This window comes from Cervus elaphus, chromosome 1 (assembly GCF_910594005.1).
Source record: "Cervus elaphus chromosome 1, mCerEla1.1, whole genome shotgun sequence".
Taxonomy (NCBI): domain Eukaryota; kingdom Metazoa; phylum Chordata; class Mammalia; order Artiodactyla; family Cervidae; genus Cervus; species Cervus elaphus.
In genome coordinates this window covers 70,316,416-70,339,080 of record NC_057815.1, presented here as the reverse complement: position 1 = coordinate 70,339,080, position 22,665 = coordinate 70,316,416, and the positions used below count along the sequence as shown (strand labels likewise).

Sequence of the window (22,665 nt, the reverse complement as noted above, 5' to 3'; positions counted from 1 at the left end):
GGCCACCTGGTTTCTGATTTGGTTTTATTTCACTGAGGGGAAAGGTCATCTTTTCCAACATTTGTTGTTTTCTGGGATAGTCTGCAGATATTTAGGGATGGGGTAAAGGCAGAAGTGAGAAATCCAAAGGTCTGTGTTAAATGATTCCATGGAGGGGATGTGGGGGCAGGCACCTGAATGTAATGCAGTGGGGGCTGGGAGGTCAGTGGCAGGAGATGCCTCCTGCATGAAGAGTGAACAAGCCTCCTGTGGACTCAGCTCTGTGGGGACATGTGCCTTGACTGGGGGTTAGGGGCTCCACGCCCTGGAAGAAGCACCATGCTTTTGGCTTACTGCTCCCCTCCAGCAGTAATGATTGGGGTGGGGCTTCCCGGAGCACCCCAAGAGGCAGACACAGGAGTCAAAAGGCAGAATTCAGGCACTGGGGACCTGCACAGGACATGGGTCTTATCACTGAAAGGATGTGGGCCCTAAGGAGAGCACGGCAACCAGTATACTGTCATCCAATAAAATTTGACTCAGCATCCACACTTCACCAAGCCAATCTTGTTCTTCTAACAGAGCTATCATTTTTCCAACAGAAACAAAGCATTTTCTTAAGACAACACTCTCACAGACAGCACAGTACAGTGAAAAGGAGCAGGGACTCGAAAGCCTCACTTTAGCCTTCATTTGTCCATGACCTTGGCCAAGTCCCGGCATCTCCACAAGATAGAAAAGTAAAGTGTCAGTCGCTCAGTCGTGTCCGACTCTTTGCAATCCCATAGACAGTAGCCTGCCAGGATCCTCTGACCATGGGATTTCCCAGGCAAGAATACTGGAGTGAGTTGCCATTTCCTCCTCCAGGGGATCTTCCTGACCCAGGGATCAAACCCACATCTCCCACGTTGGCAAGCGGATTCTTTACCATCTGAGCCACCAAACCTGGATCAAATCCCTGTGTGTCACCAGCTGTGTGACTTCAAACAAGTACCTTGGCCTCTCCGTAAAGTGGGGACAATAGTAATTACTCATGAGGGAGCTACAGGGAATGAAATGAGATGAGAAATATGTGTGTGTAGTTCACAGGCCGGCCCAGAAGAGCAAAAGTGATTGCTATCAAATTGGTCCCTGCCATGTTCTAATCCTGTGCTCCAAAAACTCCCTTGGGGGTGGGCATTTCTGGACGCTGCCAACCCCCACCCCGCCCCAGTCTCATGCTGGAACCTCTCCACAGTTCCTCTGCAAGTAGGTTCCCAGCGTCCAGGAGAAGAAGACTCAGAACAGGAACTTCACAGGGAGGCCCCCACAGCCTCCAGGGGCTTGGAAAGAGAGGTAGGAGGACAAGTGGGTTCAGTGGCCTTTGAAGACTGCCCAGGAATGCGTGGGCTTGGCAGTGCAGCTGGGTCTACAAGAGGAAAGACTGGGGAGAGAACCCACAGTCATTCCTGTCTCACTAACTCTGTGACCTGCAGAGTGTGGGCTTCGGGGTGGGGACTACCGGTACTGGAGCTTCAGGCACCTGCACCCTCACTGGCAGTGGCCCTCTGTGCCTCCCATCAGCCAGCTGGGCCGCAGTGTTGGCCTGGAGCCAACCCATGGCAGAGAGCCTCTGTCCAGACATGATGTGCCAGGGGCCCTGCTCCACAGCTGTGGTTTTGTGAATTGTGTCAGGACTCTGCCAGGCATGAGACAGCAGGGGGATGCCAGACAGGAAGGAAGCGGGATTCAGCATTAGGACTGAACGTGAGAGGATGTCAGACCTAAGCAGAGAGGAAATCGAAGGTAGAGAAGAGGTCAGAGCTATGCTGCTGCTAAGGTCACCCTGCATCTCTGGAGCCCAAAGCACCTTGGGAGTTATGCACCACCTGGAGCTGGTTGTCAGGACACATTGAGAATGCTGTTCAGGACCTAAGGAGGACCAGGGTCGGGTGGCGTCCTGGCTCCCTCAGATGCTGGGACTTGGAGTGAACCACACACCACCTCTGAGCTTCAGTCCCCGTCTGCAAAATGCAGAAACCACCACCTGCCCCTCCTGCTTCACAAGGTTAATCAGAGGCTCTGACTGAGTCTCGGACATAGAAACCCTTCACAGGGCCTGATGGGAGGAGCAAGCCTTGATACCTCCAGAGACTCAAGGGAGCAGAGAACTTGGTAGACAAGGTTTTGGGTCCCAGTCCGGGCCCTGGTACACTGGGCAAGTCTCATCTCTTTCTCTAGGACTCAGTTTCCTCCTTTAAGAAACTGAGATGCCTGCAGTCCACACAACTCAATAAACAAAGATCAAACCACTCCACAAACCACTCCACGAAAACACACACTCCACAAAAATAAATGAAAACCAAACAACAACAACAAAAATGGCCCTTTCCCCAAGCCTCAGTGCCACGGGGGCCAAGGACACAGCCCAGTCCCAAGGGCCACTGAGGCCTCTTGCGCCATCCTCCATCCCCAGCTGGGGTCTTTTACCTTCGCAGAAGCTGCTGAGTGGCGGAGAGTGCCCGATGAATAACCACAGAGAAACTACAACAGGAACCAGAGTGCACAGCGGCGGCGAGATGGGGTGGGGGGCAAGGAGAACGTGGTGGGTCAGAAAACAGAGGGCAAAATCCACCAGGGAGAGAGGATGACCCTGAGGGCAGTGGGGCTTCGAGGTGGGGGTGGGCAACAAAGGCAGCTGGACAGGCACAGAGGGGGCCATAGCTCTGCCCTCCTGTGAGTCCCTCCGGCGCTCTCCAGGAGGCCATGGGACAGAAGGAAAATACAGAACAAAAAGGCATACAATCCAGCAGGTAGTCCACCAGACTACCATTCCAGGGACAAAGAAAACACCAAGGGTGGGAAATTCTCCATCCCCCGTGTGGGGTCCAGGGCTGGTGCAAATAGACTTTTGTGCCCGTTTCTCTCAACGCTCCCACACCCATCCACATCCTCAACGCTGGATGTCCCCCCTTCACCCACACTCCATTAGTGGCTAGAGGGTCAGGAGGGGACCCCAAAACTGCATCCTGATCAGGCTCTGCTCTGCAACATCTCATGTGATCCTTCTCTGGCCTTTACACCCCACCCGCACCCGCTAATTAGTATAAGAGGACTAGAGAGGAGGATCTTGGAGGCCCACCAGCCCCTCCTGGAGCCACAGCAAAGCCCTGCCCCCACTGTGTGGCCAGAGGAGCTCAGGTGAAGCCTAGACAAGGGGATGCCTAGACACAGGCCTGGCTTTTGGGGGCCCTGCCTGCCCAATGAAAGCACCCCCACATTACCATGGCAACGTCGGCCTGGAAGATCTGCTTGATGAACTTGTTCCTGGAGGAGTGCACCAGTTGGATGATGTCTCCATGCAGCGTGTCCCGGTTCTTCTCCAGGAAGCCTGAGCAGCACCACAGAGCAGTCACACATTACAACTCCAGCTGCCTCCCCCCAACCAGACTCACCCCCTTCCCAAAGCCACCACGCCTCGTCCACGAAAAGACCCTCAAAATCCCCCTAGTTCAACCATGTCCACTTTATAGTGGGGGCCTCTGGGGCCAAGAGAGGACAATGGCTTGCCCAAGGTCACAGAGAAAGCAAGGGGCAGAGCCAGAGCTGGAACTCAATCTCCCGGCCACACGCCGCCCCCTCTTCCAAGCCTGGACAAAGAGAAGGGCAGGAGGTCTCGGTCCCCGGGAGGGAGCGGGGTTATCTTTCCCACCAAACCACCCCAATGCCCGAAACGCCAGCTTTAGTCTTTTGAACAAACGTGAGATAGGCTGGGGCGTTGTACCCTAGGCTGGGGCGTGTGATCCTTTCCTGGAGAGCTTGCACCTGGACAAACCTCTCCCTGAGCAATAGAAACAAAGGAGCTATGAGACTAAAAATAACTGCAGTGCATGTATAGCTTGGGCAGTTATGGGCAGTAAGACTCAAAAAGGCTACAAACCAACTACCATTTCTGAGCTGCAGGGAGGAAAAGCAGCAGGCTGCCTAGGAGCCCTGCATCCAGCACCAAGAGTGTGCGCAGGCCACGCCAGCCACCTTCCAGCCCAACCCACCTCACCAGTCCGCCCCCACCCTCACCTCATTTAAGGAACCAGCCCGCCCCCGCCCAGGGAGCCAGCAGGCACACCTGTTTCTTGTTCGAGCTCCCTCACTCTCTCATGCTGCAGCACAAGCCTCAGTAAAGCCTTGCCTGAACTTCTTGCCTGGCTTCTTATCAATTTCTATGGATTAAAGAGTCCAAGGACCCAGGTTGGTAACAAAGGTGTCAAAAACCCTCCTTAAGTGGGCCCGCTAGGAGAGAATGCAAGTTTGTTTGGCACCAGCTAATAGTAAAGGAATGAGTGTAAAAGTACCTTGATTTTGGATATTGCCCTCACAGCTGTAACGCTCACAACTTCCCCTGTATATGTCGGACAGGTGGAGATCATCTTCCCCAACCCGGACAAGGAAAGAAATCGATGTTCAGAGAAGCTAAGCAAACTGTCCAACACCACACAGCAAGCTGCGGGCAGAAGTTAAGACCTGAGCCCAGGCACCAGCCCAGGGAGGCTCCCTGCACCACACAGACTTCAAAGAGGGCTCCCATTCCCTGGCCTGAGGATTAAGGAGCTGGTTAATGGGGGCCCTTGATAGGGTGGGGCAGAAGATGGGTGCCTGAGGAGGAGGAACCTTGCAGAGAAGCAGCATCCTTCCCCCCAGGACTCAGACTGCCCTGGCTAATGGACAGAGACCCAGTGAGAGGCTGCCCACCTGACATCTGGGGAAGGGCGAGCTGCAGGAGACACTCAGTACTGGAAGGGGGGCTCTGAAGCTAGGATGGAATTGGAGGACCCTAATTAAAACATAAAGAAGGCTGAGCACCGAAGAATTGATGCTTTTGAAATGCGGTGCTGGAGAAGACTCTTGAGAGTTCTCTGGACTGCAAGGAGATCAAACCAGTCAATCCTAGGGAAAATCAACCCTGAATATTCATTGAAAGGTCCAATACTTTGGCCACCTGATGCAAAGAACAGACTCATTGGAAAAGACCTCGATACTGGGAAAGATTGAGGGCAGGAGAAGGTGGTGGCAGAGGATGAGATGGTTAGATAGCATCACTGACTCAATGGACATGAATCTGAGCAAATTCCAGGAGACAGTAGAGGACAGGGGAGACTGGTGTGCTGCAGTCCATGGGGTCGCAAAGAGTTGGACATGACTTGGTGACTGAACAACAACAAATTAAAGCTCTATGACAGACTCACTATGGGACCCTAGAGAGTCCCCTTCTGGGCTTTACGTTCTGTATCTTTTGAATGAGCATGATGTACCCATGAGCTCTTGCTTCTTTTCGGATCACCTAAACCATTTATGTTATAAATAAAATGCTAAAAAATTAAAACAGTGCTCTGTGAACAGAAAATGCCAACAGAATTGTTAAAAGCAGCTCAGAACTGATTAGTGACCTTAGGTAAGTCATTTCCCTCTTGGGGCCTCAGTTTTCAAATCCATAAAAGTAGATGAGTCTTCTGTTCCCTCTAGATCTAATAGTATTCTATAATTTTATAAGTGAATAGAGTTCACTCAATTTTCATTTTCATATCCTCGGCAACAGTATGAAATATGAACCCTGGTCAATGAATGTTAGTTGAACTGAACTGAAAACACCCTCTCTTACTCTAAACAACAGACCCATTTGTTTACCCAACAGTCCTTCAAAATTAACATTGGCTTCCTTCTTTCTAACAGGAGGCTCAAATCTCACACGTGATATTTTAAGGAAGGCTGACGGCCCTCTGATCCCATAACTGCTGCATGATTCACTCTCTGCCTTCTGGACCAATTCCACAAGGAAGTATGAAACCGGTGGCTCTTTGCTTGTTGACAATTTCACTGACTTCGGCTGTGGGAGGGACCCTTCAGGGCTGAGGGCAGTAGGGCAGACACATCCCACAGCTGATGCCCACTCAAGGTCAGCTCTTTGCACCAGGTAGGAGGGATGGAGTTGGCAAGGGCAGTCTGCGGGCTTTTGACAGACGGTGTGAGAATTCCAAAGGGAAAAACTTAACTATGTTCTGATCTTCTTCCTCACTTTTAGCTTTAAAATGAGCCCAATTATATCTCCCAGGAGAAAAGAAGATGCAAGTCCTTCAAAGACCAAACTCGGTCTTGTTGCTCAAAGACTTTTGGTGGCTAACTGTGCTGGTCCTAGGTCTGGCTTTGCATCCAATAGGCTGTGGGATCTACAAACTAACTGGTCCTTCTGAGCCTCAGTTTCCCCTTATGTGCAAAAGAGTGTTGAGCCCATACAAAGAACTGAAACCAGGGACTAAAGAAGATACTTGTACCCCCATGTTCACTTGGATTACAAGGATATCAAGCCAGTCAATCCTAAAGAACATCAACCCTCAATATTCACTGGAAGGACTGATGTTGAAGCTGAATCGCCAATACTTTGACCAACTGATGCGAAGAGTCGATTCATTGGAAAAGACTCTGATGCAGGGGAAGACTGAAGCTAAAAGGAGAAGAAGGCAGCAAAGGAAGAGATGGTTGGATGGCATCACTGACTCAATGGACATGAATCTGAGCAAACTCTGGGAGATAGTGGAGGAAGGTGAAGCCTGGCATGCTGCAGTCCATCGGGTCGCAAAGAGCTGGACACACCTTAGCGACTGAACAACAACGCCCATGTTCACAGCAGCATTATCCACAGCAGCCAAAAGGTGGAAAAAACCCAGATGTCCATCAACAGATAAATGGATAAATAAACTGTGCTGTGTGTGTGTACATATATGTATATGTAATAAAATATTATTGTCATAAAAAGGACAAAATTCTGACACGTGCTACAACATGGATGAACCTTGAGGGTATTAGGCTAAGTGAAATAAGCCAGACACAAAAGGACGAATACTGTATGTTTCACTTATATGAGGTACTTGAATAGTTAGATACATAGAGACAGAAAGCAGAGTAGAGTTTATCAGGGACGAGGGGGTGAGGGGAGGATGCAGTTACTGTTTTGTGCATACAGAGCTCCTATTTGGGGTGATGGATAGGCTCTGGAGAGTGGTGACAGTTGCACAGTATCGTGAATGTGGTTAATGCTACTGAATTATAAACCTAAAAATTGTTAAAATGGTTAATTTTATATCACATATATTTTACCAAAATTTTGTAAACTCTAAAAAAAAAATTTAAAAAAAAGCACTGAACCCAGTGTTTTCTAACATCCCTTCCCTCTTTGTATTTCAGCACTCTGGTGTGTCTATCCTGGGCTGGAGAAGGGGAAGGAAGGGAGGGAACACAGGCAAAGAGAGACAGCCAGCCGCAGGGGGCGCTCCTATACCTTGACTCTCATAGTAAACGATGCCTGCAAAGTGGTTGATCCCAAACTGGGTCTCGTGATTGTTCTTGGGGGGAATGTAGTTCGAGTTGAGCTTGTGCTGGGAGTTGAGCTTATGCAACATGGTGGTGTCCGTGCCCTGTGGGAACCGGGGAGCACCCATCAAGCTCTCCCTCTCCTCCCCACCCCACTCTCCACCAGACCCTATTGCCTCTCCTGCCCTCTGTCATTTCACCCCCATTCTATCTTTCCCAAGAGCCTCCCTCCATTTATTTATATCCCAACACAGGAGCTCTCTGGGCCTCCATTTCCCCATCTGTTAAGTGGGTGAATTGGAATTACAAAACCTTGAAAGTACATCCCAGTATAGAAAATCTATTTCCCAAGATTAAAATCATGCAAGTAGCCCCTCCCCAACTCCAAGACATATTCTGTGCCCGGATCACCCATCCTGCGCCAGTGGCATACTTGGATCGTCATCGTATGGGGTGAAGGAGTCTCGTCTGCCTTGCCCTGCCCCAGGCCCACCTTGGGGAACTTGCTCTCCTCATCGATGAGGGAGATGATGTTCATGGGTTTGTTGGCAATCATGTCCAGGGCGTCCTGGTTGTCTGTGAACTCGATGTGCATCCAGTCGATGCTCTCCAGGTCATACTCCTCCTGCTCCAGCTTGAACACGTGCCGCACGAAGAACTGCTGCAGGTGCTCATTGGCAAAGTTGATGCAGAGCTGCTCAAAGCTGCAGGCAGGGGCAGGGGACAGGGGGGCCGCAGGGTAGCGGGAGGGGTGTTCAGGCCCTGCTCTGCCACTTAGGGGTGACCCCAGCTTGGTGGTCAGTGTGCCCCTGGGATTTTCAGTCTCTAAGGTGGAAAAGTATTGTTAAGTCCAACCTCCTCCATGACAGAAGAGGGCATGGACTCCCAGCGAGGGCACAGCACCCACCCAGGGTCACTGAGTGAGTCAGAGGAGAGTTAAGGATGGATGACCAGGCCCTGGGAGAGGTCTGGCCGATGGGCACCACACCCCTGGCAGAGCACCCAGGAGAAGAAGAGCCAAGGCACTGGGGCGGTGGGCCTCAAAGACTCAAAGCATCAGCAGATATGGGAAAGGGGCTCACAAGATCTGGCAAGCAGGGCTTTGAGGGTGACATCTCTGAGCCACCAACTCAGCATTCTCCCAGGTGACTGACACTTTGTGTGTTCAGGGTGGGTGTTTGGGTAGGGGGAGGGCTTTGAGACATCTGAACATTATTGGAATTGAAGTGATTCACCAGGGGTCACATAGCTAAAAAGTGAGGCAGGCCAGCTGCCTCTAGCCCCAGCATTCTCCTGGGCCTGCTCCATCCATCTGCCCCTCACATGACCCCCAAGAGGGGTGAGACATCAAGCAAGGCCAAGACCCCATTTCAAACATTGCTCAGTCTCAGCCTCACTTGCTTCGAGGCATCTTGCAGCTTGGAAATGGGCCAATGGGGAGTGGGGACAAGAGTGTCACAATGGGCTAAGAGCCTTCACCCCACCACCACACTGGCCTCAGCTGGCCCAGGGACTGGAGGGGATGGGGAGGAAGGGGAAGGGCCCCCAGGATGTCTGTAGTCACATTTTTCAACAACCTGGAAGAGTGTGCTTGGGACCAGCTAAATGCAGTTTAAAGGGAGAGATGTGATCTGTAAGTCCACACTTTAGAAGAAAATTCCCACAAGACACAGCCCCACATGGTACCTGTTCACCGCAAAGTTCTCGAACCCAAAAATGTCCAGGAGACCGATGGACCGGCGAGAGTTCTTCACTTCCTGGGAAGGGGGCTTATAAATGGCTGCGTTGATCTTGTCCACGATCCACACAAAGAGCCTCCCGTAGATGCCCTGAAGGGAGAGGCAGCTGCATAAGTCACAGCTTCCCAGGGAGACCGGCCGGACGGAGACCTTCTCTGGGCCTCGGAGGCCTCACTCCAGCCCCTTCCTGCTGCAGGAAACCCTCACGTCTTTATTCCAGCTGTTCCCTCTGCCTGGAGCACCCTCTCCTGCCTGAATAATGTCTGCTTGATTTTCAAAGCTCTATGGAGATATCAGCTCCACCAAGAAAACTCCCCTCCCCTCCCCTGGAAGTTTGGGCCCCCACCCCTTCAACCATCTCTGTCTCCCAAGTCCCAGAGGCCAGGACAGGGTCTGGCACAGGGCAAGGGCTCAATGGATGACAAAATGGCAGGACTGGGGGGCCTCCCCACCTGGCTCATTCCCTCCTTGGGGTCTTCTCTAGAAGGAGAGACCAGAGAGGGTATCCACAGGGCTGGGAATAGCACAGCAGACTGAATGACCAGCAAATGTGATTCAGCGCGAAGCAGGCCAGGGGTGGAAGGCCTCAGGTCACCAGAGCTGTTCAAGCCCTTGAAGAACACAAGTCCCAGCCCCTTGGGCTCAGGGGGAAGGCAGACTCCTGTCCAGGCCCCAGAGAGCCAGTGGCTGCCAGATCCAAGGGCAGAGCAGGGTCAAGGCTAACATCCCTCCACTCTGGGCTCCTCGGCTCCTGCCCATCAACAACCCAGCCTCTCGTGGGGCGAGGAGAGCAGGCAGCCACTCCACCTTGACGAAGGCGTCTCGCACGTCCAGCGCCTGCTCCCTGCTGAGCGGAGTGGACACCATCTCCCCGCGAGTGATGAGGGTGCGGCTGGTCAGGCAGTTCATCAGGTTTGGGGGGTTCACCTGGTGGGGCGACATCCAGGTGCTCACTCAGCCCCCCGCCAGCCTGCCCCCCCCTTGGCCACAGCCCAATCCTCCCCAGTCATCAAAATCACCCAAACGCCTCTGTCCTCCACAGCCCCTTCCCACCCCCAGGAGGTCACCTGTCCCTCCAGCACTGGCTCCACTGGCTCAGACTCTGACTTTATTCATCCCAGTTTTCCAACTCAAGGCAGAGGCTAGTATATATTTACTAAAAGACTGACTGACCCGCTCAGGGTCCCCAGACCCCCACCCTCTCCAGGGGCAGCCTAGAGGACTAGGGCTCTGCTCCCGCCCTGGGATCCCATGCCCAGCACAGATCCTGCACACAACGGGTTGGTTCTCCGTGTTGAGCTCCCAGGATTCTCCAAGCAGAGGGCCCTGGCTCTCTGAGCCAGAAGTCAAAACTGTCCCTCTGAGAGAAAGAGCAGCAGACGGGGACAGCAGGCTCTCACTGACCTCCAGCAAGGACGCGGCTGTTGCCAGGGACGGTGAGAAGAGAACCTCGCAGGCATCCAGGTTTTCAAACGTGCGGTCTGTCAGCGGCATCAGGCACAGTGTCAGGCAAGGGAGGTTGGGGCCGGGGACAGCCTAGGGCGACGGGGTGGCTCTGCCCACTCTCAGGGGAGCTGCCCTGTCCACGGAGGGCACCACCACCATGATTAAATGCTTTTCTGGGCTAATAGCTGTCTGACGAATGTTGTCTCCATGAGCCATGGGGACCATGAGGGCAGGAAGTAGGAATGCCCAGCATCTGGCCCCCTGCCTGACATCCAAGTAAGCAGACCCTGGCAATCACGCCCCCCCCACCTCCCGTGACCCCCACTCCAGACTCCCAGAGTAATCAGGGACTCCTGACACAGGCCTGGTGAACCTGCCTTGCTCTGTGCCTGACACCATCTGCCCTTCCCCAAATATGCCCTACTCTGTCAGGCCCCAGGACCTTTGCACAAGTTCTTGTTGCTGCTCAGCGCACTTGTTCTCCATGTCTCTGTCTTTCAAGACTCATCAGACTGTGAGCTCCTTAGATCTGGGATCATTCATTCATTCACTGAGCAAACTTTCCTAGGGCTCTCACTAGGCCCAGGAGCCACGCTGGACGCCAGAGCGAGAGCAGAGAGGACCTGGTACCTGCCACAGCCTGGCACCACCTCCCAGCCCAGCACACTATCAGTGCCCCGGGAGTGCTAGACGAGTGAGCACGTCTCCTTCACTAGCCTTCCCTCTTCACTAGACACGGCTGCTGGGTTCCTCACCCTCATACTGCAGGTTGCCCAGGTGCAGGATGGCAGCTAGAAGCTTCGAGATCTCCCAGTTCTCTGTGTCAGTGAACATGAGCACCTTCATGGCCGAGCGGATGTTGGCATATTCCTGGCTGTCCTCGCGGCCCTCACAGGTTATGCAGTTACCCTGGTGGGAGGAAGTTGGAAAGCGGGGAGCAGGAGGGTGTCACAGAGACCATAGGTTACCCTCAGAGAGGCAGTGCCTGGGCTGGGCCAGCCTGGGTTTCTGGGCACTGACCTCACCTAGGACTCTTCTAGAAAATCTAGAAAGCTCCTGGCTGGGCTTCTCAAGAACACATTCCCACATCAGGGGAGCCTAGATGCCCCTTCTTCCCAAGAGTGAGAGAAGCCAGGTCACTGATGCTGGGCCTGCTGCTGCCACCCTGCCCTGCAGACACAGCACCGAGGTCTTACCATGCCCCTCGCCCCCTGTGAACACACACTCTCAGGGACCTAAACCCCTCACCAGGTGCAGCCTGGGGTGGAAGGTGGGGTGGTAACTGTAGACAGGCAGGGTGTCAAGGGGTCTGCCCCACTGTGTGTGCCTATGAGACGTGTGTGTGTGTGTGTGTCCAAGTGTGCCAGCCAGCTAAAGGAAGTGTCCAGGAAGGCCTGTCACACCTACAACACACACACACACCTTTGTTGTCCCATATCCCTCATGTGCTATAGCCCATATTTGTGTCCGTGTGGCTGGCCAAGCTTGGGTCTAGATAACCAGGCATGGGCTCCTCCCAGGGCAAAGGAAGCCAGTGCCCCCCCAAGCCAGCCTGCTGTGTGCATGGCCCCTCACTGGCACTGAGGGGCAGCAACGGCCTCAGGCCCACTTATCCTTGGTGGCAAGACTCCAGCAAGAGGGTGGCACCAGGGCCCTGCAGCCAGCTAGCACCCGAGGCTGAAGACTGTGCTCACAGGCTTTGGGTGGGGGGGGGGGGGGCGTGGCAGGCATCACAGTCTCCACGACCTCAAAGACTAAAGTACCACAGCACATGTGTGCATGCAGGGCCCAGTGTGTATACACGTGGGCACGTGCGTGTCTCTGTGTCCCTGGGTCTGGGACACCTACACATTTAGGAATGTGTGTGTCTGTGGTGGACTTCCCAGGTGGCGCTAGTGATAAAGGACCCGCTTTATAAGAGGTGTAAGAGATGTGGGTTCTATCCCTGGGCCAGGAAGATCTCCTAGAGGAGGGCATGCCAACCCACTTCCGTATTCTTGCCTGGAGAATCAATGGACAAAGGAGCCTGGCAGGCTACCATCCGTGGGGTCACAACAAGTCAGACACAACTGAAGCGTTATTACTAGTGTCTGTGGCGGGAATTCATCTAGATGGGTGGGGGAGCAAGTGTGTGCCCACATGGGGAACATGCTTTATGGTAGGCTGGTGCCCGTCAGAGGATGAAAGAAGGCCCACAAAAAAGTTCCCACCCACCAGGCCTGGAGCTGGGGAGGGGCTGGGAGAGGCGTCCCCCTCCCTGGGTGCCCACCTGGGCCTCACCATGGCCAAGTAGTTATAGTCCGTGGCCTGGCCCAGGCCCAGCTTCTTCTTCTGCTCCTCATTCATGCCCTCCAGCATGCAATAGAACACGTGGTAATTCCTTTCATCCGGAGCCTGAAAACGTGGGCTCAAGGTGTTGGGGGATGGGAGGGCAGGACAGGGCCCTCGGGCAGCAGACAATTAAGCAGACTATAAACAGTTCACTGTTTTAACAAGTGCCTTTCATGAAAAAGTCCCCATGGGTAGGTTTCCTGATGGGATCCCAGGCCCTGAGGCAAGCAAGCAGGAACACAGGGACGAGCAAGGCCATGCAAGGTGCACCCCCCATTCCCCACCCCGACTCAGGGGCTCCTGTGCAGGGGCTCGGGCCCACCTGGCGACAGACTCGTGACTTCTCCAGCAGGTACTGCTCGATCCTGGCGCCCTCGATGGCGCCCCGCTTGTTGAAGTGGATGTCAATGTACTTCCCAAAGCGGCTTGAGTTGTCGTTGCGGATGGTCTTAGCATTCCCAAATGCTGCAAGCGTAGGAGAGGGTCACGGGTCATGGTCAAGGTCAACCCCCCACCCCCACCCCACAGCCACCCAGCTCCTCCCTGAGTGCCCCAGTCCTACCTTCCAAGATGGGAGTGGCTTCCAGCACCTGCTGCTCAATCCACGAGTGCTGCCCACTGATGGCCGCCAGGAACTGCAGGATCAGCTTCGTGCTCTCTGTCTTCCCCGCCCCAGACTCCCCACTGCAGAGGAGACACAAGCAGAGGCGGGACCTGTTACAGCTGCTGCCCCACTCCAATCAGCTCCCCATCTGTAAAATGGGCTGAAACTAAGGACTTTTGGGGGCTTCCCTGGTGGTTCAGATGGTAAAGAATATGCCTGCATTGCGGGAGACCCGGGTTCAATCCCTGGGTTGAGAAGAGGGCATGGCAACCCACTCCAGTATTCTTGCCTGGAGAATTCCACGGACAGAGGAGCCTGGTGGGCTACAGTCCATGGAGTCGGAAAGAGTCAGACATGACTAAGTGACAAACACTTCACTTTCAAGGACTTTTCAAACCTGGGGAAGGTAAAAGGAGCTCGGTTAACTTTCCTCCCCCTGCATCCATACTGCCACACAGCATGGCATTAACTAGATGCTCTGTCAATGCTTTGTCCTTTTATCCTCTGCCCAAGAGAGAATGGGAGCCAGAGGTTACAACTGACCATAACTTAACAGGAGCCAGCAGTAAGGTTGGCATCGAAAGGTAACATGAGCTCTGGTGACAATAGAGATATAAGGCCTGGGAAAGGGGAGGTGATTCTCTATATTATGAGGCATTAGCAGGAGCATAGAGCAGGAGTTCCAGGGGCTAAGCCTGGAGCTCCAAGCTGGTGCTGGGTGCCCACCTGATGATGCAGCACTGGTCACGGCTGTTGCGCTTCATATTGAAGTAGCAATTGTCAGCAATGGCAAAGATGTGGGGGGGCATCTCCCCAATCTTCTTGTTGGTATACTGGCGGATGTGTTCTGGCGAGTAGATAGAGAGCAGCTGGTAGGGGTTCACAGCCACCAGGATGGAGCCTGTGTAGGTCTGTGGGCAACAAGGAACAGAGAGCTCATCCCTTCCTATGTGGGGGCTCTGATTCTGGAAAGCTCTCAGGCTCTGCCCTACTCCATCCCTCTGGAAGGCAGAGCACTGGCTTTGGTGTTGGAATCCCACCTCCCTATGAGCTGGGGGGGGCGGGGGGGGGGGGGCGGTGTGCAGGCAGCGGGCTTCAGGTTAGCTTTGGGCCGGCTCAGAGTAGGTGTTTAGAAACATTTGATGAAAGGAGGAAGTGGGGGGTGGGGGAGGGAAGGAGGGTCTCGAAGCCTCAATTTCCTTATCTTTATCTGTAAAATGGGTATAGTATAACTGTCTATGAAGATTAAAGAAGATGGTGGACTTTAAAATTCATAGCAGGTAATCCTCAAAGGCTGACTCCCACCTTTGCCTCCAAACCCTGCACCTCAAACTATGGGAGTGAAATTCACAAACTGGACCTTTCCAGAGTGGAGGAGATGGGTAGGTGAGAAGGGAGTGGAATGAAGCCATCAAGAGCTAAAGGGGCTGGGTGGGTCCCCGTCTCTGCAGCACTGCCCCTGCACTCTGGGGAACAGAGCACCCCCAGCCATCCTGGGTGGTGTGGGCACAGGGGCCAGACAGACCTCACAGAGCCTTCCGGGGGGGTTTCCCCTCCTCGAGCTCCTTGGTTAGTGACCTGGGTGCAAAATTTCCTGCTGTGGACCCAGATCCTGCCACACAGGGGACAACAAGACCTGGTCCTCCTGCCTCCAGGTCACAGTGAGGCCCTCGGGGGTTACTTCTCCTTCTCCGCCCCCCTCCACTTCCCACTCCAACTGTAAAAGGTCATGCCCAGCAGATCACTGGTGATGGATCTATTGACATCTGAGCCCAGATGGGCTGAAGAAAGTTGTGAGTTTGCAGGGGAGGGATCAGCCCCATCCATCCCCTCCCACCCGGGGCCGCGGGCATCACACCAGAGCCACAGCCACACCCTGGCAGCCTCAGCCCCTAGGTGGCCATGCAGGGAAAGCGCTGCTGCCAGCACCACATGCCAGGCCAGTGCCCACCCCAGGGCCAGCTGTGCCATGCAAGGCAGCCCTGGCCTGAGCGCCCCAGACCCAGGCTTCCGTCCTACCAGACACCGCCCTTCTGAGCCCCAGAGGACCCTCCTCTCCCCATCCTGGCTCTTCCTCTGAGTAGCCCAGGCCAGAAGCAGCTGAGCTTCACCAGGCTGACCGCCTGACCATGTGCCAGAGCCCGAGCAGCACGGATGGGGTGGGATGGGGAAGGAGGCTGGAGGGGAGCTGCCAGGCCAAGCACATACGGAGAGCGGGAGCCTGCTCTGTGCTACTCACCCGCCCTCCACAGTTGGTCTGAGGTTGGAAAGTAGGGAAAAAAAAGAACTCATCAGTGGGAATGGGGTGATAAGGATCTTCTCCAGCAGCAACACCCAACACAGCCCAGGTGAGTCCATTGGGCTGACTCCCCAGAGCAGGACCTGTCAACCTCTAGCCCCAGGGGGCCTCGGCCACTGTCCCCCACAGCTCAGCCTTGCCAAGCAGTGGGAATCAGCTAGATTATGGTCCCCAGGTGGGAGAGACAGCCACAAGAAACATCCCTGTGAATTTAGAAAGATGGTAACAATAACCCTATATGCAAGACAGTAAAAGAGACACAGATGTATAGAACAGTCTTTTGGACTCTGTGGGAGACGGTGAGGGTGGGATGATTTTCGAGAATGGCACTGAAACGTGTATATTATCATATATGAAACGAATTGCCAGTCCAGTTTCGATGCATGAGACAGGATGCTCGGGGCTGGTGCACTGGGATGACCCAGAGGGATGGGATGGGGAGGGAGGTTCAGGATGGGGAACACATGTACACCCGTGGCGGATTCATGTCAATGTATGGCAAAACCACTACAATATTGTAAAGTAATTAGCCTCCAATTAAAATAAATAAATTTATATTTAAAAAATCTAACTTAAAAAAAGAAAAGAAAGAAACAGCCCTGTGGCAAATCAACTACTTCTCTAAGTCTGTCTGTTCATCTGTAAAAGGGGTATGGTTAACACCCACCTCCCAAGGCTGCTGTAAAGACCAAAGGGCACAACCTTTGCCAAGTGCCTGGTGCCGGGCTGGCTGTCCACAAGCACCTTCCTTTCTTCTGAGTATTTCCTTAACGGCAGGCACGGCTCTCAACCACTTGGCCCTTGATTGCCATGTGGTCTGAGGCTGACTGTGTGCTGGTATTCAAGAACCCTTCCCTGAGGCACAAGGGAAGGCTGACAGCCACACCTGGGTGCCCAGGAGGGAGAGCCTGGGGCCAAGGGGAACTCATACCAGGCACACGAGATGGAGAGGGTGCAGGGCGGGCAGAGGGCTCTCAGCGGGAATCAAGCACAGAGGCGTGAAAGGGCAGGACGTTTGGGAAGATTGCTAGGAAAAGGTCACCCTGACAGCTGGGGAGGATAAATAGCAGTTACAGAGGCTGGAGGCAGACGCACTATTTCAAACCCAATGAACCAGTCAACAGCAGAGTCAGAGCCAGACCGAGGTGGCCCTGAGGACAGGTCAGTGACCGAGCACAGACAGGAGCAGTGCCAGAGAGGGCGCGGGTGCGCTGAGACACCACGAGGAGCCTTCCCAGGGCTGGGCCTGGATCCTTTCTCCTCATCACCCTTCCATGGCCCTCTCTCCTCTGCCCACAGCCCAGAGGGCCCTCCTGAGCACTAGGCCCCTCAGCCCTCTGCCCCCTAGACATCCCCACTTGATGTCCACCAGCCTGCCCAGACCACAGCCCACTCTCCACTCCAACCCTGCTCCTCCTCTGCCTCCCAGCTCGGCCAACAGTGCCACCACTGTCCTGCACCACCATCCTTCACCAGGGCGGGATGCTGGGGGAGTCTCCCCTCCTTCCTAACAACCCACTTCTCTCCACAGACATGGCCATGTTCCTGGCCAGGCACCTCCCCTCCGGACTCCCAGCCTTCACCATGCCCCCTACAATCTGTCCACCACTGGGAATCTGGGTCAGCTCTTTGAAAATCTGACCGTGTCATCCCCCTGCTATAACCCTTTAGGAGGTTCCCCATGGCCTCAGGACAGAGTCCATATCCTTTCCCTGCCCGCAAGACCCCTGAGCCCTGGCCCCTGCCAGCCACAGCCCACAGACAGAGGCTCTCTCCACATTAAACGCTCAGTTAAAAGCACCATAATCTATCCCCTGCCCCCTCACCCAACTCATGCCCGATCATTCCTTTGCATCCAAGAGATGACCGCTCCCTCCACAGGAAGTCGGCACCCTCCCATGTGACCCATCACAGTCTGCCTGGTTCCTTTCACTTGACCATCTGACTCCTCCATAATTCTGGCTCAAGGCCTCTGGCCCCAGCCTTGCTCTCCTCTCTACCTGAGGTCAGTACTATCCACAGTGCATAGGACATGCTCAGCACATGTTTGGTGAGTGAATGGAAGAGTGACTAAATTAATGGGTGGAGAAGAAATTCACTGCTGTCCACAGGAAACAGCAAAGAAGGGAGCTAAGAGGTCAAGCGTTAGCTGCTCAGTCATGTCTGACTCTTTGCAACCCCATAGACAGCCCGCCAGGCTCCTCTGCCCACGGAATTCTCCAGGCAAGAATGCTGGAGTGGGTTGCCATGCCCTTCTCCAGGGGATCTCCTGCATTTCAGGCAGAGTCTTTACCATCTGAGCCACCAGGAAAGCCCATAAGAGGACACACCTGTCAGCAATACTATGGCAGCCCTGCCTATGCTGATAGGAAGGATGGCCCGTGGCTGTGGCTAGTGGAAAAGCACACAACAGTGTGTGGAGCAATGCTATCACATGTGTAGGAAAAAAATTTTAATTATATGTATAATTTAATATCACAGATATCATATATATATATAAAATCTTTCTCTTGAAGGATAGATAAGAAGTTAGTAGCAGTGGTTGTGTCCGTGGCAGAAGGAACACTCCAATCTGTAGCACCTGCACCCATTTCAAACTAAACAATGAAAAAGCCTCTTCCTTCAGAGAGAGGATGCACACCAGCAGAGGAACAAGGACACACCCCCTGCCAGGCGCAGGACTTGGCCCCTGCCAGGCCATTGCTCTCTGTATTGTCGGAAGGCCCCTGTGATGTGTAGTTATGACGCTCCTTCTCAGATGGGAGAACTGAGCCTCCAAGAAGGGGTGGGACTTGCCAAGGTCACACAGCAGATAAGTGGGGATTGGGATAACGGAAGGACCCTGGCACCAGAGCCCCAGCTCTCACCTCCCCACCTGGACTCCCCCAAATCCCAGGGATTCACCTGCAAGACTGTGGGGCTGGTGGCAGGGGAGGCAGAAGAAGTGAGGGGCTTGGCCACTGCTGACAAGGAGACTCAAGCCTCTCTCTGCACTTCAGACCTGTCCTCCGCCTTAGGCTCTGGGCACTGCTCTCTGAGCCCCTCTGGCCCTGTCTTTCCAAAGGCTTCATGGTAAACAGAGGGTTAATGTCCACTCCCCAACACTGGCATTTTGTCGAGTCTCCAGTGATAAAGCCCACCCTGTGGGGCCGTGGGCTGGGGTAGGGAAGAGATAAGGACTATTCCTGAGTCAAGGACATAGCACACAGGTCCCTAGGGGGCCCCAAGTTCCAGGTGGAGATCAAGGAGCCTCTCTTAGGTCAGAGACACACCCCAGAAGATATGATAGGAATCCACCTCCTCCTCTGGGAAACCCCTGGGCCTGCTATCCCTCAGGCCTTCTGCTTAGCAGGCCATGGAGACACATACGATACCAATGTCACAGAGCTACCCACCCCATTGTACCAAAGGGGTGACAGAGACCAGAAATGGGTACGGATTCCTCAAAGGCCACCTGTCAAAACCTGGACCCAGGCCTCCCAGCTCCCAGACCAGAGCTCCAGTCCCTGCTCAGCATCAGCCCTGCCACCTGTTCCCAGAAAGACCCAGCAATGACCCCTGGCCTCTGGGACCACCCGATGAGAGGCTGCTGTTTGCTGTTTTGTCACTAAGTCATGCCTGACTCATTGCGACCCCATGGACTGTAGCCCACAGGTTCCTCTGTCCATGCGATTTCCCATGCAAAATACTGGAGTGGGTTGCCATTTCCTTCTCCAGGGGATCTTTCCAACCCAGGAATCAAAGTCATATCTCCTGCATTGGCAGGTGGGTTCTTTACCATTGAGCTACCAGGGTAGCTCATGTAAGGGGTACTTTGAGGATTAAATCAGTTAATTCATGTAAAATACTTATAACAGTGCCTAGCAGAAGTTGAAGACTCAATAAATGTTATTCATGGCAGTATTCGTCTAGAGATTAAAAATGCTGCCCTATCTGTGTGCTAAGTTGCTTCAGTCATGTCTGACTCTTTGCAAGCCTGTAGACTGTAGTCTGCCAAGCTCTCCTGTCCATGCGATTTTCCAGGCCAGAACACTGGAGTGGGTTGTCATTTCCTCCTCCAGTGGATCTTCCCAACCCAGATATCAAACCCACATCTCTTAGGTCTCCTGCATTGGCAGGCCGGTTCTTTATCACTAGTACCACCTGGGCGCTAAAATTACACTAAAACAAAAAGATTCATTTCTGCCATATTACTCAGATATATACAGTAGAGATTAAGAGAAAACTGCTCTAAACATCACTCATCATATAGTATCAATACTATAAGCAACCAACATCTCAATCTCACAAAAAAGTTTATTAACCCAATACTAAGTACTTGTCTGACTCAACAGAAGCACACTGTGACTTTTGGTATATTTGATATATTCTGAGTATTTGACATAGTGATCAAATGCAGAATCATGAACAAGCATATAACCCCTTCTTCAGAAGTTACTGATACTTGGTGGAATCAATGCTACCATAGTCTGAGCTCACAATACTACTGTAAGTTACTCTGTAAATTATCTTATACTTGAAATTAACAAATACTAACCATTCTCACTGCATCTTGGTCAAAGGGATTCCAGTCCACATTCTCAGGATATTGTGCAAGGACCTTAGACTTGAATGTTTGTCTCAGTGGTGTTTGCTCAAAATTTTTGCCTTCAGTTGAGAGGTTACTAGGGGTCCTCCGAGGGCTCTGCCCCACTTAGGGTGCCTGGGGCTAACTTACGGCCCTGGGGTGCTATCCCTCAGACTCCTGGGGGCAGACCAGCTGGAGAGGCAAGTCCTGGGCAGACAGTCAGGGACAGAGCCTCCTCCAGGCCCAAGGCTATGAGTGGCCGTGGTAATCTGAGGAAATCCCAGGTGCGTAGGGCTGTACCCAGTGTAACCTAAGCCATGAAGTGATCAGGGTTGCCATGGTTAGGGACAGGTACGGTTTCTGAGTGGGACAATAACCCAGCTGCTTCTTCAAAGCCCTGGTCTAATCCTACTTCATTCACTCAGTCACAGAAGCACAGAGTCAGCAAGTCAAGGAAACCTCCTTGAGCTCTGGAGCGCAGGACCCTGCACCAACAGACACCCCGAATCTTAGGTCCACAGACTACGCAAGCTGGGGACCTTCCAGGTGCTGTGGCTGGATTTCTGACCATGAGTCTCTGAATGGGAAAGAGAGCTTAGACACCTCATCCGGGCTCCATCCCCATGCACTCCCCACCCCCACTTCCTGTCCCTCACCCTAAAATCAGTCAGAATGGTTACTAGCAAAACTTCTAATGAGGCAAATGGCGCAGACCTCAGGGTTTTCTGGAGAATCCATAAATCTCTGGAATTCTTTTATTTGATCCCATAGTCAACCTAGGTAAGGCCATAATGGCCAGGCTGATTTCTTTTCTGACTGCCCCCTAATCACACACAGAAGAATATTAGTCACTTAGTCATGTCCAACTCTCTGTGACCCCATGAACTGTAGCCCACCAGGTTCCTCTGTCCACGGAATTCTCCATGCAAGAACACTGGAGTGGGTTGCCATTCCCTTCTCCAGGGGATCTTCCTGACCCAGGGATCCAACCTGGAGTCTCCTGCATTGCAGGCATATTCTTTACCATCTGAGCCACCAGGGAAGCCAGCTAATTAGTCTACTCTGAAAATTTAACAAACCAGATTCACTGATCTGGGACTTCCCTGAACTTTTGGGCAGTCCAGTGGTTAAAACTCTGCTCTTCCAATGCAGGGAGTACAGGTTCGACCCCCAGTGGGGGAATTAATATCTCACATGCTGTATGGTGCATCCAAAAAATAATAATAATAATAAGATTTACTTATGCCAGGCTGTCTAAAGTTTTTTCCTCTCTTCTCCCTTTTGGATCCTGTTTTTGCCTTTGTTCTTTGAATCAGTCTACCAACCAACTCCCTCACATATGAGAAACCAGTTTGTGGGCAAAATCACTAAACTGTGTGCAAAATAACCAACTTCATGCCTCAGAGTTATTCTTAGACATGGTCTGCGGGGTCCCTGGTGGAGACAACCCCCATTCAGCTCCTTCCTGTGAAATTCTCCCCAACAAGAGACTGCGTCAGGACATGAGCTCTGCAGTAGCCTCCCTGGGAAAACAGGTGGGCAGGCTCCCACTCATCTCCAGACCCAAGTATCAGACTCTACCCCGGCCTGAGTGAGTGGTCACAGAGAGTCTCAGGCCCTCCTGTGTCCACCTGCTATCCAAGGAGAGGAGCGGGCAGGGAACTGCCAAGAACTGGGGTGTTGACACCAGTGGTCACATGGGGTTTCTCTGGCCTGGGCTCAAGTCTAGCCCCACCCCACTGTCTGGGTGATGCTGCTCATATCTGGAGGTATCATCATGTCTTGCCCTCTGGATGAGGGAAGGAGTAAAAGGGGATTTGTCAGTACTAAGGGTCTCCTGAGAAAGCTGCTGTCTCTGCCTACACAATCAACACATGTCCAGGGCCAGAGCACAGCTTGAGAGCCCAAGGCTGCAGAAGGACCCAGAGTGGGGAGGCTGGCAGAGGGCCTCCCCAGCAGCTGAGATGTCACAATGCCAGGGCTTTTGGGGGCCCTGAGAGCTCCTTGTTGTGCTTCCTCAGGCTCCCTCAGACTCTCCCGGCCCTGGCTCCTATTCACGGTCCTGACAACTCACTCGCCTGGCGTGGTCCTGCCTCAGGCCTTCTGATCATGCAATGTCCCTTCCTGAATGCCATCTCTCCTGGCATTCAGGAAGGGAACTGGGAGTGAGGCCTCCCTTTCACAGACCCTGTGTGACCAGCTCTGCACTTCTCCCAGGCACTTATCACCTCTCCTGAGCATGACTGGCCTGGGGACCTGCCTCAGGGGGTTCCCACCAGCGCTTTCTTTGTTGTACATCCACGGCTTCCTTTGCCCCTGAGCTGCTCAGGCCAGGGACATGCAGTGACCCCAGCACACA

General features: G+C 53.3%; 1 protein-coding gene across 8 annotated transcripts in view; it reads right to left on the bottom strand.

Annotated features, from left to right (window-relative positions):
• Window positions 1–22,665, bottom strand: part of MYO7A (myosin VIIA) — a 104,327-nt gene that overhangs the window by 59,606 nt on the left and 22,056 nt on the right. For 5 of the 8 annotated variants that reach the window (XM_043908155.1, XM_043908175.1, XM_043908137.1 and 2 more), the window contains 12 exons: window positions 15,680–15,697; window positions 14,167–14,351; window positions 13,399–13,520; window positions 13,159–13,301; window positions 12,786–12,899; window positions 11,261–11,414; window positions 10,464–10,540; window positions 9,867–9,986; window positions 9,007–9,149; window positions 7,814–8,024; window positions 7,289–7,424; window positions 3,243–3,349 (listed from right to left, as the gene is read on the bottom strand). In XM_043908155.1, coding sequence (XP_043764090.1) covers window positions 3,243–3,349; window positions 7,289–7,424; window positions 7,814–8,024; window positions 9,007–9,149; window positions 9,867–9,986; window positions 10,464–10,540; window positions 11,261–11,414; window positions 12,786–12,899; window positions 13,159–13,301; window positions 13,399–13,520; window positions 14,167–14,351; window positions 15,680–15,697 — 1,530 coding nt within the window. The remainder of the gene's footprint in view (window positions 1–3,242; window positions 3,350–7,288; window positions 7,425–7,813; window positions 8,025–9,006; window positions 9,150–9,866; window positions 9,987–10,463; window positions 10,541–11,260; window positions 11,415–12,785; window positions 12,900–13,158; window positions 13,302–13,398; window positions 13,521–14,166; window positions 14,352–15,679; window positions 15,698–22,665) is intronic. The other 3 variants (XM_043908165.1, XM_043908145.1, XM_043908185.1) reach the window with 2 other exon arrangements.